The following is a 19,866-nucleotide window of genomic DNA, read 5'->3' on the forward strand; positions in this document are numbered from 1 at the left end:
CTACTGTCTGCAGTCCGTGCGATTCTTAAAAACAAATGTATAAGATACGGTTTCTTTAACATTTATTATTACTATATTATTTTTTGTTCGCATTAATTAAAACAATATCAGTGGCAGTTAGCAGTAAACATTATGTACATGTACATGTTTCCTCTAAGAACTCAAATGCTTAGGCAAAGAAATTGCTTTTCAATGTCAAATTCAATGTAATTAACATACTCCTTCCTTCCCAAGGCTATTTAGTAGATGTGGAAAGGGCAATTTAAAAGGCACATGCAATGATCTGAGAGGATGAATCAGGAAAGGAAAGCTCATTTTTCAAATATCCAAGGCACCAAGGCTTGATTAAAACATGATATAGATTAAGACATGGTTGACCTCTGGAGCACCACAGCAAATTTAATGCACAGTTGTCAATGACAGATTCATCTAAAGTATGAACAGAATAAAAATATAGACTGGCACTCAAACATTTTTTTGTTATTTAGCAGACTTGAGGATATAAAACAAAATTCCCTAACAGATGGACTGGCTACAATGCAGTCAATGAATAAATATGAGTAGAAATGAATATGAAAACAGTGTTTGAGTGACAGCCCTGGAAGAGTAGTAATGAGTGTTCGTTGGCATCTTAACAAGATGGTCCAGAATCATTACTGAATCATCAGATGTGTGACTAGGATTGATGCACAAACAAACCCCCCAAAAAAGACAACATAGAGTGACAGGAAATTAACAGAGAGAGAGAAGAGAGAACAAAGAGACTATGTAGTTCTGGTCTACATAAACTACAGGTGGTTACTGACCTTTTAATAAGGCTCTAGTTGCCATATCAGGCTAGTCAAATGTAGTTACTGTTCATAGTTAATATGAGAGCTCCAACACCATTAAATTCAGACTTGTTTACTACAATCCAATGGACATTTGGTCTTGTCTCATGTTTATTTTTCCCTTTGAATTTGAATGTTTATTCCAAGCAAATGTTGAACACATGAAGAAAAGACTGATCATTTAACAATGTATGAATGTATATCTGGAAAATTACTTTTTATATGCTATTACAAATGCCATACAGGGTTTGTCTTGTGCAAAGAAACATGTAAACTGCTCCATCATCACTTTAAACGAACAGGACTGTAGAAGTGTAATCCATATACTATAATGGAACACAAATACTGATGAATATAACCAATGAAATACATGAAAACATTAAAATCAATCAACAATATAAAAATATCTTTAAAAATAGCACCATCTGTCCAAGTAAACATGCAACATCTGATAATACAAGAACATTCATTCTTATTTTCAAGCAGATAAAAATACAGATCTACATTTACAGTACAATTTTGTACAGCATAAACTTCTCATTCTAAGAACGCGTCTAAGATCAATTCTTTAAGAACTGCAGTATTACAATGTGTGTTCTCGTTTCTGTTTTTAGCACCTGAGAAAATGTCAGTGGGTGTAAATAAGCGGCATCAGGGATTAAGTGGGAAATGAAAGATAATGTGGTATGCTGTGAATAAATGGACTAACGTACATGTACATTTGCATATAAAATTGTATTTACCTAAATGTTCCTATTTGACTTTGCCTGCAATACAGTATGTAGATGAATCCAGATTGGCAGCAAGATTAACAGATGTCTGGCAGCTCAACAGACACAAAATAAATAAACAAGAAAAATCTTTAAGATCTGATCGATATTTAAAATGTGCTTGTCCCGTTGTGGAAAAGATGTTGACATCAATCTTTACCTTGATCTCTTGTGCATGATGGCAGTGTTCAACACTGAGGTTTAGGTTTTAATATTGTTGATGAGTTAGAGATCCTCCATTTACAGTCAGCTTGTCTTTAAGCTAAAACACAATTCTATAACAGAATAGACAGGATTGTAAGGAAAACCTTTTATAGATAGATACAGTGCAAAATCTCATGTCTATCCCATCCATTTAATAATTCATGAACAAATACGCATTAATGCACCTTCAGCCCAGTGCGTGTTAATGTACCTTCTTACTGTTGTAGACAGTGTTTCTCACACTCTTCCTTCTGTAAATAGCGATTAGCGTTGCCTCCACAGCCACTGTAGATAAAAGGTCTACAGGCGCCCACCTGAGAGTTAAAGTACCAGCGCAGAGTAAACCGGGAACAATCACCCTCTTCCATGGGCAAGATGCAAGATTCTATAAACACACATGAAAGAGAATAATTAAATGGTTGAACGGTAGGGGATATTCACCAATTTTTTTCACTACTGTTCAACAGTTTGGGGTCAGGAGAATTTTTTTTTGTTCAGCAAGGATGCATTCAATTGATCAGAAGTGACAGTAAAGACATTTATTTTACAAAAAATTTCTTTTTATAACTTTTTATTCATCAAAGAATCTCGGAAACAAAAAACATGTATAATGGTTTCTAGATCAATTTTATGCCACAAAAACGATAATAATAAAAAAAATGTTTCTTGTGCATCAAACCAGCATATTAGAATGATTTCTGAAGGATCATGTGACATTGAAGAAAAATTCACAAGAATAAATTACATTTTAAAAATATGTTAAAATACAAAACAGTTGGTAACACTTTATTTCAGTGGTCCACTTAGACATTCTACTAAATATAAGTAACTTTGCAACTTCTGTCATTAATTACTCACACATGTCATTCCAAACCCGTGCGTTCATCTTCGGAACACAAATTAAGATATTTTTTATGAAATCCGAGAGTTCTCTTACTTCTCCATAATGAACTTAACGACCACTTTCAAGGTCCAGAATGGTACTAAAGACATCGTTAAAATAGTCAACGTGACTACAGTGGTTCAACTTTAATTTTATGAATCGGCGAGAATACTTTTTGTGCGCAAAAACAAAACAAAAATAACTACTTTATTCAACAATTTCTTCTCTTTGTTGTCATTCTCCTATGCTTTTTACGTTCAGCGCTAGGTTCAGAACGTAGACTCATTATTCCGAAGATGAACAAAGGACTTATGGTGCCTTCACACCGGACGCGAATGAAGCGGTAAGTGATTTACATGTTAAGTCACGATAGTGATTTACATGTTAAGTCAATGCAAAGACGCGAATTGACATCCTGCGGCGCGAATTGAGCGTTTTTGTTGAAAAATCTGAACTTTGGCGAATTTCCACGCCGTGTTAACCAATCAGGAGCTTGCTCTAGTAGTGACGTGACGTAGCGAGCTGAGGCAGAAATTCGAAACAACAATGGAGGACAAAATCATCGTCGCTGTACATCTTCATTCATTTATAGAAACAGAAATAAAAAGGATCGTGTTTGAAAGAAAGTGAGTGAGGAGGTCGGACAATCTGATAAATTGTAAAAAATGGTCTTTACTCAATTTGAGCTATATATATATATACATATTAAGACTACAAGCCAACTAAAGACAACCAATTGAGCTTATTCGCTTTAATTTACAATTATTTCCCCACTGACAAGTTGTGTTTATTCAGAGGAAGTGTGCAGAAAGCAGTGGGAGAGTCTGGGACACAAAGGAGTGGGAGAGCCCCTCTCATGACGCAAATTGGCGTCAAAGGGATTTTCACGCGCGAATGAAGCGAATGTCACGCACGAATGAAGCGAGTAAACTCAAAATGTTCAAGCGTCCAACTACGCGCGAATAGCACGATTTATTCATGCAAGTCGCGTCTGGTGTGAACGAGGCATTAGGGTTTGGAAAGACATGAGGATGAGTAATTAATGACAGAATTCACATTTTTGGGTGAACTAACCCTTTATTATCTGCTAACACTTTATTTTGATGGCCCCCCCAACAGACATTTTACTGACTGTATGTAACTTTGTAACTAAATGTCAAATTATTCCACTAACCCGAACCTTAACACCTAACTCTAAACTAACAGTCTCCTTAAGCCGCGTTTCCATCGCAGGAACTTCCCCAGGAACTAGGGACTTTGGGGTGGTACTTGTGTTTCGAACGTGGGGATTTCACCCTCAGAAAGTCCCTGCTTGTGAGGTAGTACTTTTTCAAAGTTCAGGAACTTTCAGGGATGGGACTTTGGCGTTGAACATGCTGATTTGTTGCAGCATTTTATTTCAACCACCATTTTAAAAAGTCTGTTGCAGTGCGTGCAGTAAAGAGTTGTTTGGGAATCAACAATGGAGTTTAAAAAATATGACCGATGGACTGTCAATGAGGTTCAGGCATTATTAAGGATATATGCTTAGGACAAAATCTTTCTGTGCAGTCCTATGTCACTGGCCTAATTTGCCTAATCTTCACAGTACTTTAGACCGCAATGGAAACGCAGACAGCAACAAGTCTGGCGGAAAAAAGTTCCTGGGACAAATTGTTCTGGGTAATTTTGGTGGAAACACAGCTATATACTGTACTCTATACTAACAGTTATATTAAGTTGTAATGATAATCACAATATTATTGTTTTTACTGAATTTTGATCAAACAAATGCAGTACTGGTGAGCATAAAAGGCCTTTCAAAAACATTAGAGAATCATACCGACCCCAGACTTTTCAACTACGTGGCCAAAAGTATGTGAACACCTACTACTAATTTACAGGTTTGGCTTTTTCAGCTACATTCAATAGCTCTGTATGCAGATACTGTCACGGTTCACTAATCCGCTGTCTCATACTGTTGTCTGTGTGTAGGTTTTGGGATGTGTCACTTGATTGTTCTGTGTGGGCGTCGCCGCTGATTGCTGATCAGCGGCAGCTGTGGATCATTACACCTGCCTATATAACGTCTTGTCTTTCGTCTCATGTTTGTCAGATCGTTTGTTGATGTCCTGGTGTTGTCTCGTTGTTTCTTGTGTTTCTTGTTCCTGGATTGGATTCTCGTCGCTGTTCCCTGTTTCCTGTCTGTCTCGTTGGATTACTCGTTCTGGATTTCATTCACGGATTCTCACACGGACTCACCATTCAGGACCATCATTCATCACGGACACTTCATCGCCCATCGAAGTCCCTGTGTTACCCCTCTCCTGCTGTCTGTGTTGTTGCTGTGTGTTTGTTGTCTACTTACCTGGCGTGAAGCTCTATTAAAGAGATATTAACTTGCATTTGTATCCAGTCTTCTTTTCCGTGAAAGAACGATCTGACCAACCATGGATGCAGCAAGTTCATCAACCACAGTATTTCTCGCATGGATCAGCAGCAGGAGAGCATCTCTTCCACCGGACGCGCTGTTCAGGCGTTGGTAACAGGTGTCCGAGCTCTCCCAGCAGCTGCAACAACTTCGCGCTCCCACTGCGCCAGCCCCGCCTTCCCGTCCCACAGAGCTATGCTGGTGAGCCAGATTTTTGTTGAGCGTTTCTTAAGTGTTCTCTACACTTTGCTCTGCAGCCACGCACCTTCGAGAAGGAAGAATCTAAGGTAGCGTTTGTTCTAACCCTCCTGACCGGAAAGGCGGCACTCTGGGGAATGGCGGTGTGGGAAAATCAAGATCAATGCTGCTCCTCGTTCCCGGGCACTCTCCGCCAAGGAGGGTGTTCGACCGTGCGGTGGCAGGAAAGGAGGCCGCCCGTCAACTCACCGCCCTGAAACAGGGCAACCGCACAGTCACCGACTATACTATTCAGTTCCGCACCCTCGCGTCGGAGTGCCGGTGGAACGAGGAGGCGCAGTGGGATGTGTTCCTGCATGGGCTGGCAGATCGTATCCACCGTGAAATCTACGCACTGGACCTACCTAAGACCTTCAATGGACTGGTTGAACTCGCTCTACGGGTGGACTCTCGTTTACAGAGGTTAGAGCTTTTAGAAGAATCTGGAGAGAAGCACAGCGGAGGCGGCAGTCGTTTTTCCTCCGTGGTGGATACGGTTGGTCCTGTTTCCGATCCTGAACCCATGCAGGTGGGGAGAGCTCGGCTTTCCTGGGAGGAGAGAGAGGCGGAGGTCCCAGGGTCTCTGTCTGTACTACTGCTTGTCCCACGGTGTCTGTTTCTGTTTTACAGGAGGAGGCGGTGGATTTGTCTAACGTGCCCATGGAGTACATCGATCTGAAGGAAGTGTTCAGTAAGTCCCGGGCTGCTTCTCTTCCTCCTCATCGTCCCTATGACTGTGCGATAGATTTAGTTCCCAGTAAGTCTCCGCCTAAAGGCAAACTTTACTCTCTGTCTGTTCCCGAGAGGGAGGCCATGGAGAAATATATTTCTGATTCTCTAGCGGCTAAGTTCATCCGCCCTTCCTCTTCTCCGGCGGGGGCGGGGTTCTTTTTTGTGGGGAAGAAGGACGGATCTTTGCGACCTTGTATTGATTACCGGGGGCTGAACAACATCACGGTAAAGAATACCTACCCTTTGCCGTTTATGTCTTCAGCCTTCGAGAGGTTGCAAGGAGCGTCCGTTTTCACTAAATTGGACTTAAGGAACGCTTATCATTTGGTCCGCATCAGGAAAGGGGATGAGTGGAAGACCGCTTTTAACACCCCCAGAGGTCACTTTGAATACTTGGTCATGCCCTTCGGGCTGTCCAACTCGCCTGCGGTCTTCCAGGCACTTGTCAATGACGTGTTGAGAGACATGGTTGACCAGTTCATATATGTCTACCTGGACGACATATTGATTTTTTTCGTTGTCTCTCCAGGAGCACGTTCAACATGTCAGACGAGTGCTTCAGCGGCTGCTAGAGAATGGGCTTTTTGTCAAGGCGGAGAAATGCGAATTTCATGCACAGTCTGTTTCTTTTCTAGGGTACATCGTCTCATCTGAGGGAATTCGCATGGATCCTGACAAGTTTAAGGTGGTGGATTGGCCAAACCCAGATTCCCGTAAGGCCCTACAGCGGTTTCTGGGTTTCGCTAATTTTTACCGGCGTTTTATTCGCAATTTCAGCCAACTAGCCGCGCCTCTGACCGCCTTGACCTCCCCCAGAACGACCTTCAGGTGGTCAGATGCAGCCCACGCTGCATTTGCCAAACTGAAGAGCCGCTTTGTTTCGGCTCCTATTTTGATTGCCCCTGATCCTTCGCGTCAGTTCGTGGTGGAAGTCGATGCGTCAGAGGTGGGGGTAGGGGCAGTTCTTTCCCAGCGATCTCCCTCAGACGACAAGACGTATCCATGCGCGTATTTTTTGCATTGTTTGTCTCCCGCCGAACGCAATTACGACATTGGAAACAGAGTTGTTGGCAGTCAAATTAGCGTTGGAAGAATGGCGTCACTGGTTAGAGGGATCGGGGGTTCCCTTTATTGTTTGGACTGATCACAAGAATTTAGAGTATATACGATCGGCTAAAAGGCTCAACTCTAGGCAGGCTCGGTGGGCACTTTTTTTCAGACGTTTTGACTTTACTCTATCGTACCGCCCGGGCTCCAAAAACATCAAGCCAGATTCTCTTTCTCGTATTTTTGACCCTTCTGAATGCCCGTCCACTCCCAAGTGTATTCTTCCCGAGACGTTAGTGGTCTCCACTCTTACATGGGAGGTCGAATCGTCCTAGCGGCCTTAGAAGGGGTAACGCCTCCGCCCGGATGCCCACCGAACTGTTTGTTTGTGCCGGAGGGGCTAAGGTCCTGCGTTATCAAGTGGGGTCATTGTTCCAACGTGGCTTGCCATCCAGGGGTTAATCAAACTAGGTTTTTAGTCAAGCAACGATTCTGGTGGCCAGCTATGGCTCATGATATTCGCAGTTTTGTTTTGGCTTGTTCTGTCTGTGCCACTGGTAAGACTTCCAACTGACCTCCAGATGGGTTACTCCAACCTCTGTCTGTCCCTTCGAGACCCTGGTCCCATATCGCACTAGATTTTGTTACCGCCCTCCCTCCTTCCCAAGGGTATACAGTTGTTTTGACCGTGGTGGACCGATTCTCGAAGGCGACCCATTTTATACCCTTAGCCAAATTACCCTCTGCTAAGGAGACAGCGGTTGCGGTCATTGATCACATCTTCCGGTTACATGGCCTCCCGGTGGATGTGGTTTCTGACAGGGGTCCCCAATTTGTGTCCAAATTCTGGCAGGAGTTTTATAAGTTACTGGGGGCGACGGTTAGTCTTTCCTCTGGGTTCCATCCCCAGACCAATGGTCAGACTGAGAGGGCCAACCAAGATTTAGAGCGAATGTTGCAATGTTTGGCGTCCAAGAATCCTTAATCATAGAGAGTTGTTGACTCCAGGAGGGAGTACGCTCACAATTCACTGCCAGTGTCTTCTACGGGCCTTTCTCCATTTGAATGTAGTCTAGGTTACCAGCCACCTGTGTTTCCCAGTCTGAAGTCTGAGGTCGCGGTCCCCTCCGCTCACGCCTTCGTCCAGAGGTGCCGCCACACTTGCAGCAGAGTCTCGCGGGCTCTGTTCCAAGTGAGGGCGCGTAACAAGACTAAGACCGATCGCCACCGGTCGAAGCCTCCCGTATACGTCGTGGGTCAAAAAGTGTGGCTTTCTACTAAGAACATTCTGCTCCGCTCCGTTGCCAATAAGCTTGCTCCCAAATTCATTGGCCTGTTTACTGTCACTAAAATTATTAGTCCAGTGGCAGTCCGCCTCAAATTGCCTCCGGCGTACAGGAGGATTCATCCCGCCTTTCATGTGTCCAAAATTAAACCTGTTTTCCGTTCTCATCTTAATCCGCCTACTCCGGTTCCTCCTCCGCTGCGACTCGTAGACGGGGAACCAACCTATTCGGTTAATCGTATTCTGGACTTTAGGCGGAGGGGACGCGGATTCCAGTACTTTGTGGACTGGGAAGGTTATGGTCCGGAGGAGAGAAGTTGGGTTCCTGCTAGGGACATTCTGGATCACTCCCTTATTGATGATTACAATCAACAGGTAAGGAGTTCTGGGAACGCCGTGAGGCGTTCCTAGGAGGGAGGGTACTGTCACGGTTCACTAATCCGTTGTCTCATACTGTTGTCTGTGTGTAGGTTTTGGGATGTGTCACTTGATTGTTCTGTGTGGGCGTCGCTGCTGATTACTGATCAGCGGCAGCTGTGGATCATTACACCTGCCTATATAATGCCTTGTCTTTCGTCTCATGTTTGTCAGATCGTTTGTTGATGTCCTGGTGTTGTCTCGTTGTTTCTCGTGTTTCTTGTTCCTGGATTGGATTCTCGTCGCTGTTCCCTGTTTCCTGTCTGTCTCGTTGGATTACTCGTTCTGGATTTCATTCACGGATTCTCACACGGACACACGGACTCACCATTCAGGACCATCATTCATCACGGACACTTCATCGCCCATCGAAGTCCCTGTGTTACCCCTCTCCTGCTGTCTGTGTTGCTGCTGTGTGTTTGTTGTCTACTTACCTGGCGTGAAGCTCCATTAAAGAGATATTAACTTGCATTTGTATCCAGTCTTCTTTTCCGTGACAGATACATTTCATAACCAACACATTTATCTATCCTGAATTAATGCAAATTGCACAATATGTCAAAAGACTGCATTAAATGCACAAAAACACACAATGCAGATTCAACTTTTAAACTTGTCATTATGGCATCTCTCTATAGTTGAGAGTGCCATGGAGATCTGTAGAAATATCCAGCTCTTTTCTGTGGTGGGACAGCTGCTTGCAATCTCATACTAAGAGCTGTCATACAGATGAGTCAGCGGGTTTACAGCATGCAGCAGATACACAGAGAAACAACAGGAAGTGAGCACAGCAAAGAACAATAGTGAGCAGTAATTACAGAGTGCAAAATTATGATAATCCATCATCAGTTTTGTTAGGGGTTTGAAGACAGTGACATCAACAAAGGTTTAATACATTCCCACAGATAGCATTTCTAAGTATTTGGCCCCCAACAAAAACATGGAAAAGCAGTAAAAATGCGAAGAATGTATTAAAATATACATGACTGACATTGTTATTTCCACAGTAAAACTATAGCCAGGCTCCCAAACATGCTCATGCGCAAACATGAATCAAGCCTTTAATCTCCATGATGAATCACGAATGATGGCTTACCTTCACCTTTCACCTCTCTTTTTGTCCTTTCAGCTTTTAATGAATCAACAAAGACTGTTTGACCTGCCAAAATATCAATAAATTATTTTTGTGTCTGCACAGACAATTACAAAGTATTTTTCTGAAGAAGAAAAAATGCATACCCTGGCTTTTATTGACAGTGGTGTCATAGTCAGCAATCTCCTCTACTGGAGCATCATCATCATAGGTCTCTATAGAGTAAATGTGCTCGTAGTCTGGATCATTTGTGTTCATCACAACACGCAGCTTTGGACCTGCAAAAAATGTGCATGGATGCACAAATAATAAAAGGTGAGGGTTTTTGGAAATCAGAGTTTAGAATGCTGGAATATCGTAGTTTGAAAGCAATCAATGTACATGTGCAACAGGATAATGTCAAATACAAGCTTGTATTTAACAGATCCCACTTATGTTTAAAGGGGTGGTTTAAAGAGAAAAATTCATTATTGTCATCATTTACTCACCCTCATGCTGTTCCAAACCTGTATGACTTTCTTTCTTTCACGGAACATGATAATGAGATTGAAGAATGTTGGCACTGCTCTTTTAAATAATTCATAGTGACCACCATTGGAGAAAAGTATATTTTAGCATTTTTTTTTTTTAAAGTTTTAATTTTTATTTTTTACTTATTATGGAAATATACTTAAAAATAGACTTAAGTGTTTCAAAAAAGCACTTTAAATTTAAGCTGCATTTAATATAAATTTTCAACTATGGTACATTTTCATTTCATTTTACATGTCCAAAACATTACATTCAGTTCACACTTAAGTAGGACTTAAATACATGTTTACATGTAATTTCATAATGCAATATGTTTAATGTACTGCCAAATGAATTGACAAGTAAGCTAAAAATACTTTAATGTCATTTCTATTAAACCTTGTATATCATGTATTTAAATATATTGGTAATAACACATTTGTAATGAAGGTGCAATTTAGTAAATTTAAAATATATTAACTTAATAACACTATTATCAAATAACACTACAGTTAAAACTTTACATGTGCTTTAGCAAATGTTAGCAAAGTGTACTTTTTTAAAACACAACAAAAGATGATTAAAATAAATATTTACAATGTACTTTAAGGTAAAGTCTTTAATTTGACATTACAAAGTGCACTTTTTAAAAGTGTACTTAATGAAAAAATGAAATGAAAATTCTGTCTCCATTTACTCACCCTCAAGTAGTTCCAAACCTGTATGAATTTATCTGTTCTGCTGAACACAAAGGAAGCTTTTTTGGAAGAATGCCAGTAACCAAGCAGATTCCCCCCCCCCCATTGACTACCATAGTATTTTCTTTTTCCTACTATGGTAGTAAATGGGGGGCGAGAACTGTTTGGTTACTGACATTCTTCCAAATATCTTCCTTTGTGTACAGCAGAACAGACACATTTAGGTTTGGAACTACTTGAGGGTGAGTAAATGATGACAGAATTTTCATTTTTGGGTGAACTATCCCTTTAAGGAACATAATCATGAATCTGTATTTGATGTGAACTACAAGTGCACATTCAATAGAATTAACTCCAAAAAAATAAAAATAAAAATAGTCCAAATGGCTAATGCAAATTCTTCTGAAACAAGATATCTTTTTGTGAGAAACATCAAGATCAGCTGCACTTGGCACAGGACTCATGGGCTTTTGCGCTATGGGAAAAAAAGCAGTGTGAACATTGTTCAAAATATCTACTTTTGTGTTCCACGGATGAGAAAAAGTCTTAGAATGAGAGATCGTTGAGTAAATGATGACAGAATTTTCATTTTTGGGAGAACTATTTCTTTAAACTAGTCCTTTCCAGAAAGTAATAATACAGGACAGAGTGACAGGAGTTTTTAGCTTAGAAGAGAAGTGGATAAACAGAGATAGAAGGACGAATTGAGGATAGGACTCACCCTCCTCGTCCCCATGGGTTAGTGAGCGCTCAGGGGACGTGGAGGAGCGACTTCGGTAAGTCTGCACTGGTACAGGTATCTGAACTTCCTGAACACCTAAGAACACTCCCACAACGCATTATACAAAAGCAAGACAGCAAAACCCATCAGTGAACACACACTCACACAGGCATTCATGTGTGTAAAGATGTACTCAAAGTTCATGCACTACATCAACAATTTAGCATGCATAATTCCCAAAGTTCAGCCATGTGGACACAAACCAGAAATTGTCATGAACATACTCAACAACAAGGTTAAAAACAAACTGAGACCACATCACAAAATACATACAAGCCTACTGTTAGTGTACTGTGCTGACATGAGTTGCTGATGCAATGATAGGAAAAAATGTGGCTATATTGAGGCTATAAAAGTCACAACTTACCTCCACAAGCTTAGGAAAAAAAGAGAGAAAGAAAGTTTTGAATTTAAAATCAACATTAATCAGCATTTGCATCCCATTTTACTTCAGTAAAGTATGTTTCTGAGTAAAAAAGAATATTCAATGAAAAAAAAGAAAAAAGGCAGGGATTGTTTTTATACCATTTATACCGCTGTTTCATATCACAATGGAGCCAGACAATGAATTGAGTTTGATGAGGAGAACAGTAGTTTAAAACAACCTCTAAACTATTTTTTCTTTCAGTGCACCAAAAAGGAAAGTCATTGTAGAGGATTCATTCAGATTTCATTACTTTATGAAGTTAAACAGTCACTGATGATATTGGAAAATTGTTAAAGATGACAATTATCAAAGATCCACTCACCACAATGCAGGTTCATCTCAGTTCGAACATAAGCACGAATATCATCCTCCTTTAAAGAGTAAAGAGAGATGCAACCAGCCTTTGTGTCAATGTTACTTATCTTGAGGGTTCAATGTGAGGCTCAGGTAGCAGAATAAAATATTCATAACATTACAATAAATCATGAATCACAAAAGTCTATTTGTTCTGACCGTCATGCCTGGTTCTCCTCTGTCTCCTTTAGGTCCATCAGGGCCTATTTCACCCTGATACAAAAACACAAAGAGACACATTTAGCGATGACAGATGTAAAGAGAATCAATGCAGAGGTAGAATATGTGTATAGTCACCTGTTCTCCTCTCTCTCCTGGGATCCCTGGTATGCCACGTGGGCCAACCATAGCAGGGCCTGATGGACCTCTTTCTCCCTACAATAAATATTCAATACCTCACATATGATGAACTAACCATGGCTCCGTGTGCATATAAATCAGGGTTTCCTGCGGTGCTATTCAGGAGCAGCATTTCTCTGCACTGCACTACATACACATCACAGCAAAATAATAAATTGCTTGTGAATGTCGAGAGAAACATTCTCTAATGAATCTGTCAAACCAATTGGCAAATCAGTCTGAAAAGAACAGTGTAAATGGTCTGAATCATGATCTAAATTGGTACGACAGCTCACATCCTCACTGAATCTGCTCTGATTACTCACTTGTTCGCTGAACCACAGGTTTTTATGTCAGATACAAAATGATCCCAGAACATTAGTGATATGTGTATTTTTTGTGAAATGTAGAAAATGCATTTGTAAGGCAGGTGAAAATTAAATTACTCCCTGATCATCCATAGGATGGCATTAGTTAAAAGATATAGTTAAAGATACATATCTGCGACAGAGTTTTGCTGTGATATATTCTCATTTAAAGGCATATACTAATTTTAAAAAGCATGTGTGGTCAAATGTCTCGGAGGTTGTGTTGATGACCGCCCCTGCTGAAAAATGAATCCATTGAAACAATGATATGATCTCTATGATTATGTAAATGTCCCTTTGCACATTTACAGTAGTATACAGTAAGTTTGATACCTTTTGTCCCTGCAGACCTTCTGGACCTTTACCTCCAGCAGGTCCTTGAGCGCCTGTTAGACCAGGTGGTCCATCCACACCTCTCGGACCAGGAGGGCCAGGGATACCAGGTGGGCCCTAAAGAAAGCAAAAGGAAGATGTTTTAAGGTGGAACAACTGATAAGCCTCTTCTTCACTTAGATTCAGCAGTGTTAGGCTTAAACAGCAGGGAGCTAAAGGGGTCCGCATACTCACCCGTTCACCTTTCTCTCCCTGTGTTCCCTTCGGCCCCATAACTCCATCAAAGCCTCTGTCACCCTGGACATCAACAGGTGAGTGTAACGCAGTTTGTTTAAAGTTTCATTGCACCATTTTTTACTTAATTTAATTTTGGAAATTACATGGACTACAAAGTATGTAGTTCTATGTTGCAGTAAAACAGTTACAACTATTTCAACTATTTTCAGTATGGATGTTAAAAGTATTGGTTTATTGGTACCAGAGCATGTGAGTGGAGCGGTAATTTCCTCCAGAGCAGAGAGTGCCTTAAATAAGCAATAGGTCAAGGATAAAATATTGTTTCAATGAAGTTTGATGCAAATCAAATAAATGCACAGTAAACATCAAACGAAGAACGAACAAGGAGAAGAAATTGAAAGGGTTGTGTGGAGAACCAAAGTTAGCAAAGATTCATTTTGTGATATACACATTGCAAAGTTCTTTTTAGATCTTTGCTCAGGGGTAAAAAGACGTCTGAAATACCTTCGCAGTGGCATACTGGTAGCGAACATCTCCACTAATGAGAGCGCAGTTTAGATGAATATGTAAATATGTGCTGCGTGCTTTCCTCTTAATAACAAAAATTACAGTGTTAAGAAAAAAGCATCTTTTATATGCATGTAGATATGTTTGCGTTGTTTGAGCGAGTGTCGTTTAACCGGTGAATGTGAGCAGTACATGAGTGGAGTGTTCTCTTGGGCCGTGAGAGACTGAGAATAGAGCTCTGGTATAGAGCAGAATATTGAGCGAGGGTCACACCGCTCCACTTCGCTCACACGCTCTGGTTGGTACCAATCAATATTAAGATCACAATGAGAATAAAATACAGTATCAGTAGTACAGACTCAATATTAAAAATATTGAAAAATGCTGGATACAGAATTCTTTGATGAAAGTTCAAAAGAACAGCGTTTATTTGAAATAGAAATCTTTTGTTACATTATGAATGCCTTTACTGTCATCCTTGCTGAATAAATGTATTAATAATGTCTTTAAAAACTTGAATGATAGTGTACATAATACACATTATAATTACTTAAAAAATTTACACAATTTAAACAATTAAAACAAAATGTCATTGTTTTAATTAAATTTATTAATATTTATAGTAATGTTTACCATTTTTTAATGAAGTGTGTTCAACAGCATATTAGTTTTACCATGGTTTCATAATTGATATCAAGAATTATTAAAGTTGGTATCATAACAATCCTACCCTATCATTTAATATAATCTCAGACCTCAGATCTCTTACCTTGGCTCCAATGAGCCCCTCCTTCCCTGGACTTCCTGTTGGACCTTGAGACCCAGCCTCACCCTGAAACAAAACTCGCAATCAAACCAAGATAACAGGAGGACTCGCATCCCTCACAAACACAAATAAATGTGTGTACGTACCTGCTCTCCTTTCCTCCCCGGCAATCCTGGTCTGCCATTAATCCCAGCATCTCCCTATGAACAGACAAAATTCATGACTCCCAGCAAAACATGACGTCACAACACAAACTTTCCTTTTCTTTATTACTCACCTTGTCTCCCTTTTGTCCGCTTGGTCCACATACCCCCTTGGAGCCTCGTTCTCCCTGTAAGCCATTAAAGCTCAATCAAACTGTCAATCACTCAATGTGACAGGGAGCAATGACACTAGAGAAAAGCTCCCAGGGAGGGACTATTTGCAAAGAATAAAACACTATTCATGTGTCAGTCATACACACAAGCATACAAACTCACACACACCCTTCAATTACTGGCTTTCTCATTAGTGACAACAGATAGAGGTCTATCAGGGATGCCGAATACAGATAAAAGTTCTTATCTGCTATGTGAGTGAGTGCGTTTATGTTGCCGCTGGCTGAAGGGCAGCTAGTACTGTCTACAGCGGCCCATGTATCCCTGAGAGGAATGATTCATACACAGAAGTCTTTCATGTGCCTCACTGCACTCGACAAATCAATTTTTCTACACATGCAAGCACACACACATATTCACACACAAAAAAAACTTTAATATGATGGCTCTAAGGTACATATGCAGATGAATGTCAGACACAATGGCCTGAAATCCAGACAGTGGCGGAATTATAAGCAGTGTGATCATCTGGTCTGAAGGGCTCCTCAAGGTTACTGATAAGGCTTGGAAGAGTCAGTTTGAGTTTTAATCAAAGGGACAACCATTAAAATGCATACCTTGAGGCCTCGCAGACCTACGTGCCCAACCTCTCCCTTCTCTCCTCTCATGCCAGGCAGGCCATCTTTACCAGGTGTTCCCTGTAGAGGACAGATACAAAAAAAAGAGAAGTAGTCATAGGGAAACAGCTGAGTCTGGGGACTGTATGTACAATTCATGCACTCATGTTATAGGCGTCTGAATAAGAATACGCACCGCTTCACCTGGGACGCCAGGCTGCCCTGCTTCTCCCTGCCAATGATAAGCAAAAACCTGATCAATATGACGTTCACACACATTTGCAAACATACCCAAATGTATTAATGTATATGCGTGTGTTTATTCTAGGGCTGTCAAGGGATTAAATCTAATTAATTACACAATGTGGCGATTAATAAATGGCAAATTAATCACATCGAATTTGGCTAAGAAATTACCCCCCAAAAGATCATTTAAAGTCATTATTGTGTTAAATTCGAAAAGCATAAAAAATACATTACAAAAAGTAGCCTTAGGGAAAAAAAAAAAAAGATTTAACATAGCCTCATGGCCGTTTATGTGTAATAAATTCTGAGTAAATGATGACAGAATTTTCATTTTTGGGTGAACTATAGGCTTTAATGGGTTTTTTATGGAAATATGAAATTGTTTTTTTAATGAAATGATACTCTAAACTGCCAGTAGGTGGCGGTAAATATCTTAATGAGTAAGTCATTGGGCCCGATCATACACCCAACGCAATGCGACGCCAGGCACAACGCAAGTGTTTTTTGCTAGTTTCAGCCTGAGGCAGTTATCATTTTCACATCCAGCGCCATGTTGTTTAAATAGCAAATGCACTCATGCCCATCTGTTCGCCCATGGGCGTGCTGGTCTGAAAGCACGTGTTAAGGTGCATTGTTGGTGCATTGCTATTATGAGGCAACTGAAAACAACTGCACCATTGACCAGCAAAAACCTGGTCTAAAGTCAATGGTGCAGTATTTCCTTTTGTTATTTAAAGGGCGCCTTAGTAATATGCACCTATAGGTGGGTGCATAATGCGCATACACTCTGCTTGTTACACATACGGGGATGCGCAGCAGCACACAAACATTTTTAAATATTAAATATAACAGGTTCTCTCTCTGGAGAAGCGTTACGCCCAAAACACACCCATGACTCTTTAAGAGATTAGGTACAACTTTTTTGGAATTTTTTTCCCGTCGTTAAACTAGCAAAAGTGGATTTGGACATGCCCTATGCGCTTCAGACCATGCACTTAGATCATTAAAATAGGGCCTATCGTGTCATTCATTAATTTGAATCATTCAAACGGCTGATTCATTTAGGAATGAAATCGCTCTCTTTATGAATGGGCCATTGAATCATTGGTTCACCCAAATGATTTGCCCAAAAGGCAGATTCATTCATAAAAACCATTGCTGTGTGTTGCTCAGAGATGCGCAACAGTTCTGCTCTGGCATTATAGGTAATATTTTCAGTGGCAAAATTGAGCAAAAGCAGACAATATTGCGTCTTATTAACTTCTTTTTTATTGAATGGTTGTATAAAATCAATAATACATTTTCATCCGTGCTATTCAGGACAAAAACAGCACTCATGCGATATTGTGTTTGTTACTTTATTGCTTAACTATATCACAATATAAATATGATTCTCATATAGAGGCATTTGTGCCCTGATATCCTGAATCTTAGGGGCATTCTAACTGCATTCTATAGGTTTCATCACACAGTGAGTTGTTGCCTTGCTTCATGTTCGTCACCAATCAACTTTATGAAATGTAGACGATTTACGTAGGTCTAGGGCGAGGTGAGTGCATTAAATGTGTTAATAATTTGAACACATTATTTTTTCCCATGACTATTTAATCACATTAACACATTAAATTGACAGCCCTAGTTTATTCATGTTCATTTGTGAGAGAAGAGAAGATATTTTTCACCTTCTGTCCACCAGGACCACGGGCTCCTTGGAAACCAGTGGAGCCTCTCTCTCCTGGCTCACCTCTCAGACCCTACAAATATGAAAGAAAAATCACAGATGAAATCTCTTTCGTATCTTAGTAATTTCTCCCGAACAGCAATGACATTAAATGAACAAATTGAGTCTCCCGCTTCATAGATTTTTCTCTTGAGAAGAGACCCTAGCAATCTCACACATCTTAAGAGTTTCAGAAGAAATCTCAACATCTGTAATCAAAAGTAAGAGATTTCAACATTCTGAAAACACTTCTCATCAGATTCTTCTAAAACCAAATTTTCTGCACTTAAGCCATCCAAATAAATTGTATTGCTCTTACTGTACATCACATTTGTGTCTGTATTTCTTTCACCTAAGGAATTTTAGGATAAACATTTAAACAAATAAAAAGACATTAGTTCTGAAACTGCAACCTTTCAAAGGAATCAAAAGAGAAGAACCATTTTAATTTGGGATGCTACAAATTAAAATTGTGGTTGATACCAATAAGCTGATCATTTTTTTTTTTTTCATGTTAAGGGTGATTAAATAACCGTTAAATAGCCTATATTAAAATTCTATACTATTTTGTCTAAAATCAATTGTTTTAAATGCTACAATTGATTTTAGGTATCACAACATTATATTGTAACATTCTTACCTGTTCTCCTGTTGGTCCTTCTTGTCCTTTTGCACCCTTTTCCCCCTGTGCACCTTTAGGTCCTCGCTCCCCCTGAGGACAGCAGTGATCAATATAACTGATTGGTTTACATCGACCCAATAGATCTGCCTTTATCCTGCTGCTTACTGACTCGTTAACAATCTCTAGAATCGATCCTGAGGCAGGCACACATAAATGTTTTATGACCAGTTCTCACAGGCACATGTTCTCAGAAGATAAGAGACCTTCAGCAAACTAACCTTCATTTTTGGCCTTTAATTTTTTATAAAGTGACTCAAAAGCAGTTAAACACCTGACACAGCTTCATCAAATCATTTTAACTCACGGTTTCTCCTTTCACTCCTTTCTCTCCTGGAGGCCCCCCCACCAGCAGAGTATCTCCCTTGAAGATTCAAAATCAAATACAGCAATATATAATTCATTAACTATTTAAAAATAAGATTATAGAATATGTAATATGCAAAATCAACCCCATCAGGGTGGTACAAGACTCGCTCTCTTCGCATCAGTGTCATGATCACCCTTGTAGGGGTTTATTTTGCGATGATGAGCAGCTGACTGTACATGGTCCTGCTTATCATGTATATTGAAAAAAACAAATCACCTTTTCGCCTTTAATTCCAGAAGGACCTTGCTCGCCCTGTGAAGAATTGGTATATTTAACATTATATCTTAGTTTATATGACATAAAAAATATGCAAGTAAATGAAAGTATTTTATGACATTTTTCATTTCTTTTCTTTTCTTTTCTTTTTTTAGCAGAGTAAAGGACAGCCTGAGACAGATTGTAGCAGTATACGACAAGTTATACACACCTTATCTCCTCTGTTCCCTTTACCGCCAGGAGGACCCTGTCAGTGGGACAGACAGATGAGTAGAGGAGAAATCTTATTTGCCTGAGCATTTATATGCAATTGTAGATAGTAGACGTGCAGCGCTGCACGAGGCCTTGACTCATAATGGTTTTGAAATTTGCAGCGAGTGGGAGATGAACACATCTTAGCCCTGAATATAAAGTGTGACGAATACAGTGTGTTCGCACAGCCTCCTCTATCCCTGCATCAGCCTTTCCACATC

The 19,866-nt window shown here is 40.2% G+C and overlaps 2 protein-coding genes across 3 annotated transcripts in view; both read right to left on the bottom strand.

Moving 5' to 3' along the window:
• Positions 1 to 945: 945 nt before the first annotated feature.
• Positions 946 to 12,029, bottom strand: si:dkey-117n7.5 (uncharacterized protein LOC559444 homolog). 2 transcript variants are annotated; one of them, XR_010893506.1, is made up of 6 exons: positions 11,838 to 12,029; positions 10,055 to 10,186; positions 9,912 to 9,974; positions 2,016 to 2,189; positions 1,761 to 1,875; positions 946 to 1,656 (listed from the first exon to the last, which is right to left on the bottom strand). XR_010893506.1 is itself a non-coding variant. In XM_067374659.1 (5 exons), the coding sequence occupies exons 2-4, from the start codon at positions 10,164 to 10,166 to the stop codon at positions 2,020 to 2,022; spliced, it is 345 nt and encodes a 114-aa protein (XP_067230760.1). In that variant the 5' UTR covers positions 10,167 to 10,186; positions 11,838 to 12,029; the 3' UTR covers positions 946 to 1,875; positions 2,016 to 2,019. The 2 variants fall into 2 exon arrangements, 1 of the variants encoding a protein (XP_067230760.1); XM_067374659.1 differs by having other exon boundaries at positions 946 to 1,875.
• Positions 12,030 to 12,120: 91 nt separating this feature from the next.
• The window catches only part of col7a1 (collagen, type VII, alpha 1), a 65,484-nt gene continuing 57,738 nt past the window's right edge, over positions 12,121 to 19,866 (bottom strand). Inside the window, exons 101-116 of the mRNA XM_067374076.1 lie at positions 19,605 to 19,640; positions 19,394 to 19,429; positions 19,115 to 19,171; positions 18,769 to 18,840; positions 18,091 to 18,162; positions 16,359 to 16,394; positions 16,163 to 16,243; positions 15,506 to 15,559; positions 15,375 to 15,428; positions 15,232 to 15,294; positions 13,953 to 14,015; positions 13,719 to 13,835; positions 12,976 to 13,053; positions 12,838 to 12,891; positions 12,647 to 12,695; positions 12,121 to 12,273 (exon numbers count right to left, since the gene is read on the bottom strand). Of these exons, the coding sequence (XP_067230177.1) occupies positions 12,254 to 12,273; positions 12,647 to 12,695; positions 12,838 to 12,891; positions 12,976 to 13,053; positions 13,719 to 13,835; positions 13,953 to 14,015; positions 15,232 to 15,294; positions 15,375 to 15,428; positions 15,506 to 15,559; positions 16,163 to 16,243; positions 16,359 to 16,394; positions 18,091 to 18,162; positions 18,769 to 18,840; positions 19,115 to 19,171; positions 19,394 to 19,429; positions 19,605 to 19,640 (942 nt within the window). The 3' untranslated portion in view covers positions 12,121 to 12,253. The remainder of the gene's footprint in view (positions 12,274 to 12,646; positions 12,696 to 12,837; positions 12,892 to 12,975; positions 13,054 to 13,718; positions 13,836 to 13,952; positions 14,016 to 15,231; positions 15,295 to 15,374; positions 15,429 to 15,505; positions 15,560 to 16,162; positions 16,244 to 16,358; positions 16,395 to 18,090; positions 18,163 to 18,768; positions 18,841 to 19,114; positions 19,172 to 19,393; positions 19,430 to 19,604; positions 19,641 to 19,866) is intronic.

This window comes from Chanodichthys erythropterus, chromosome 21 (assembly GCF_024489055.1).
Source record: "Chanodichthys erythropterus isolate Z2021 chromosome 21, ASM2448905v1, whole genome shotgun sequence".
NCBI lineage: Eukaryota > Metazoa > Chordata > Actinopteri > Cypriniformes > Xenocyprididae > Chanodichthys > Chanodichthys erythropterus.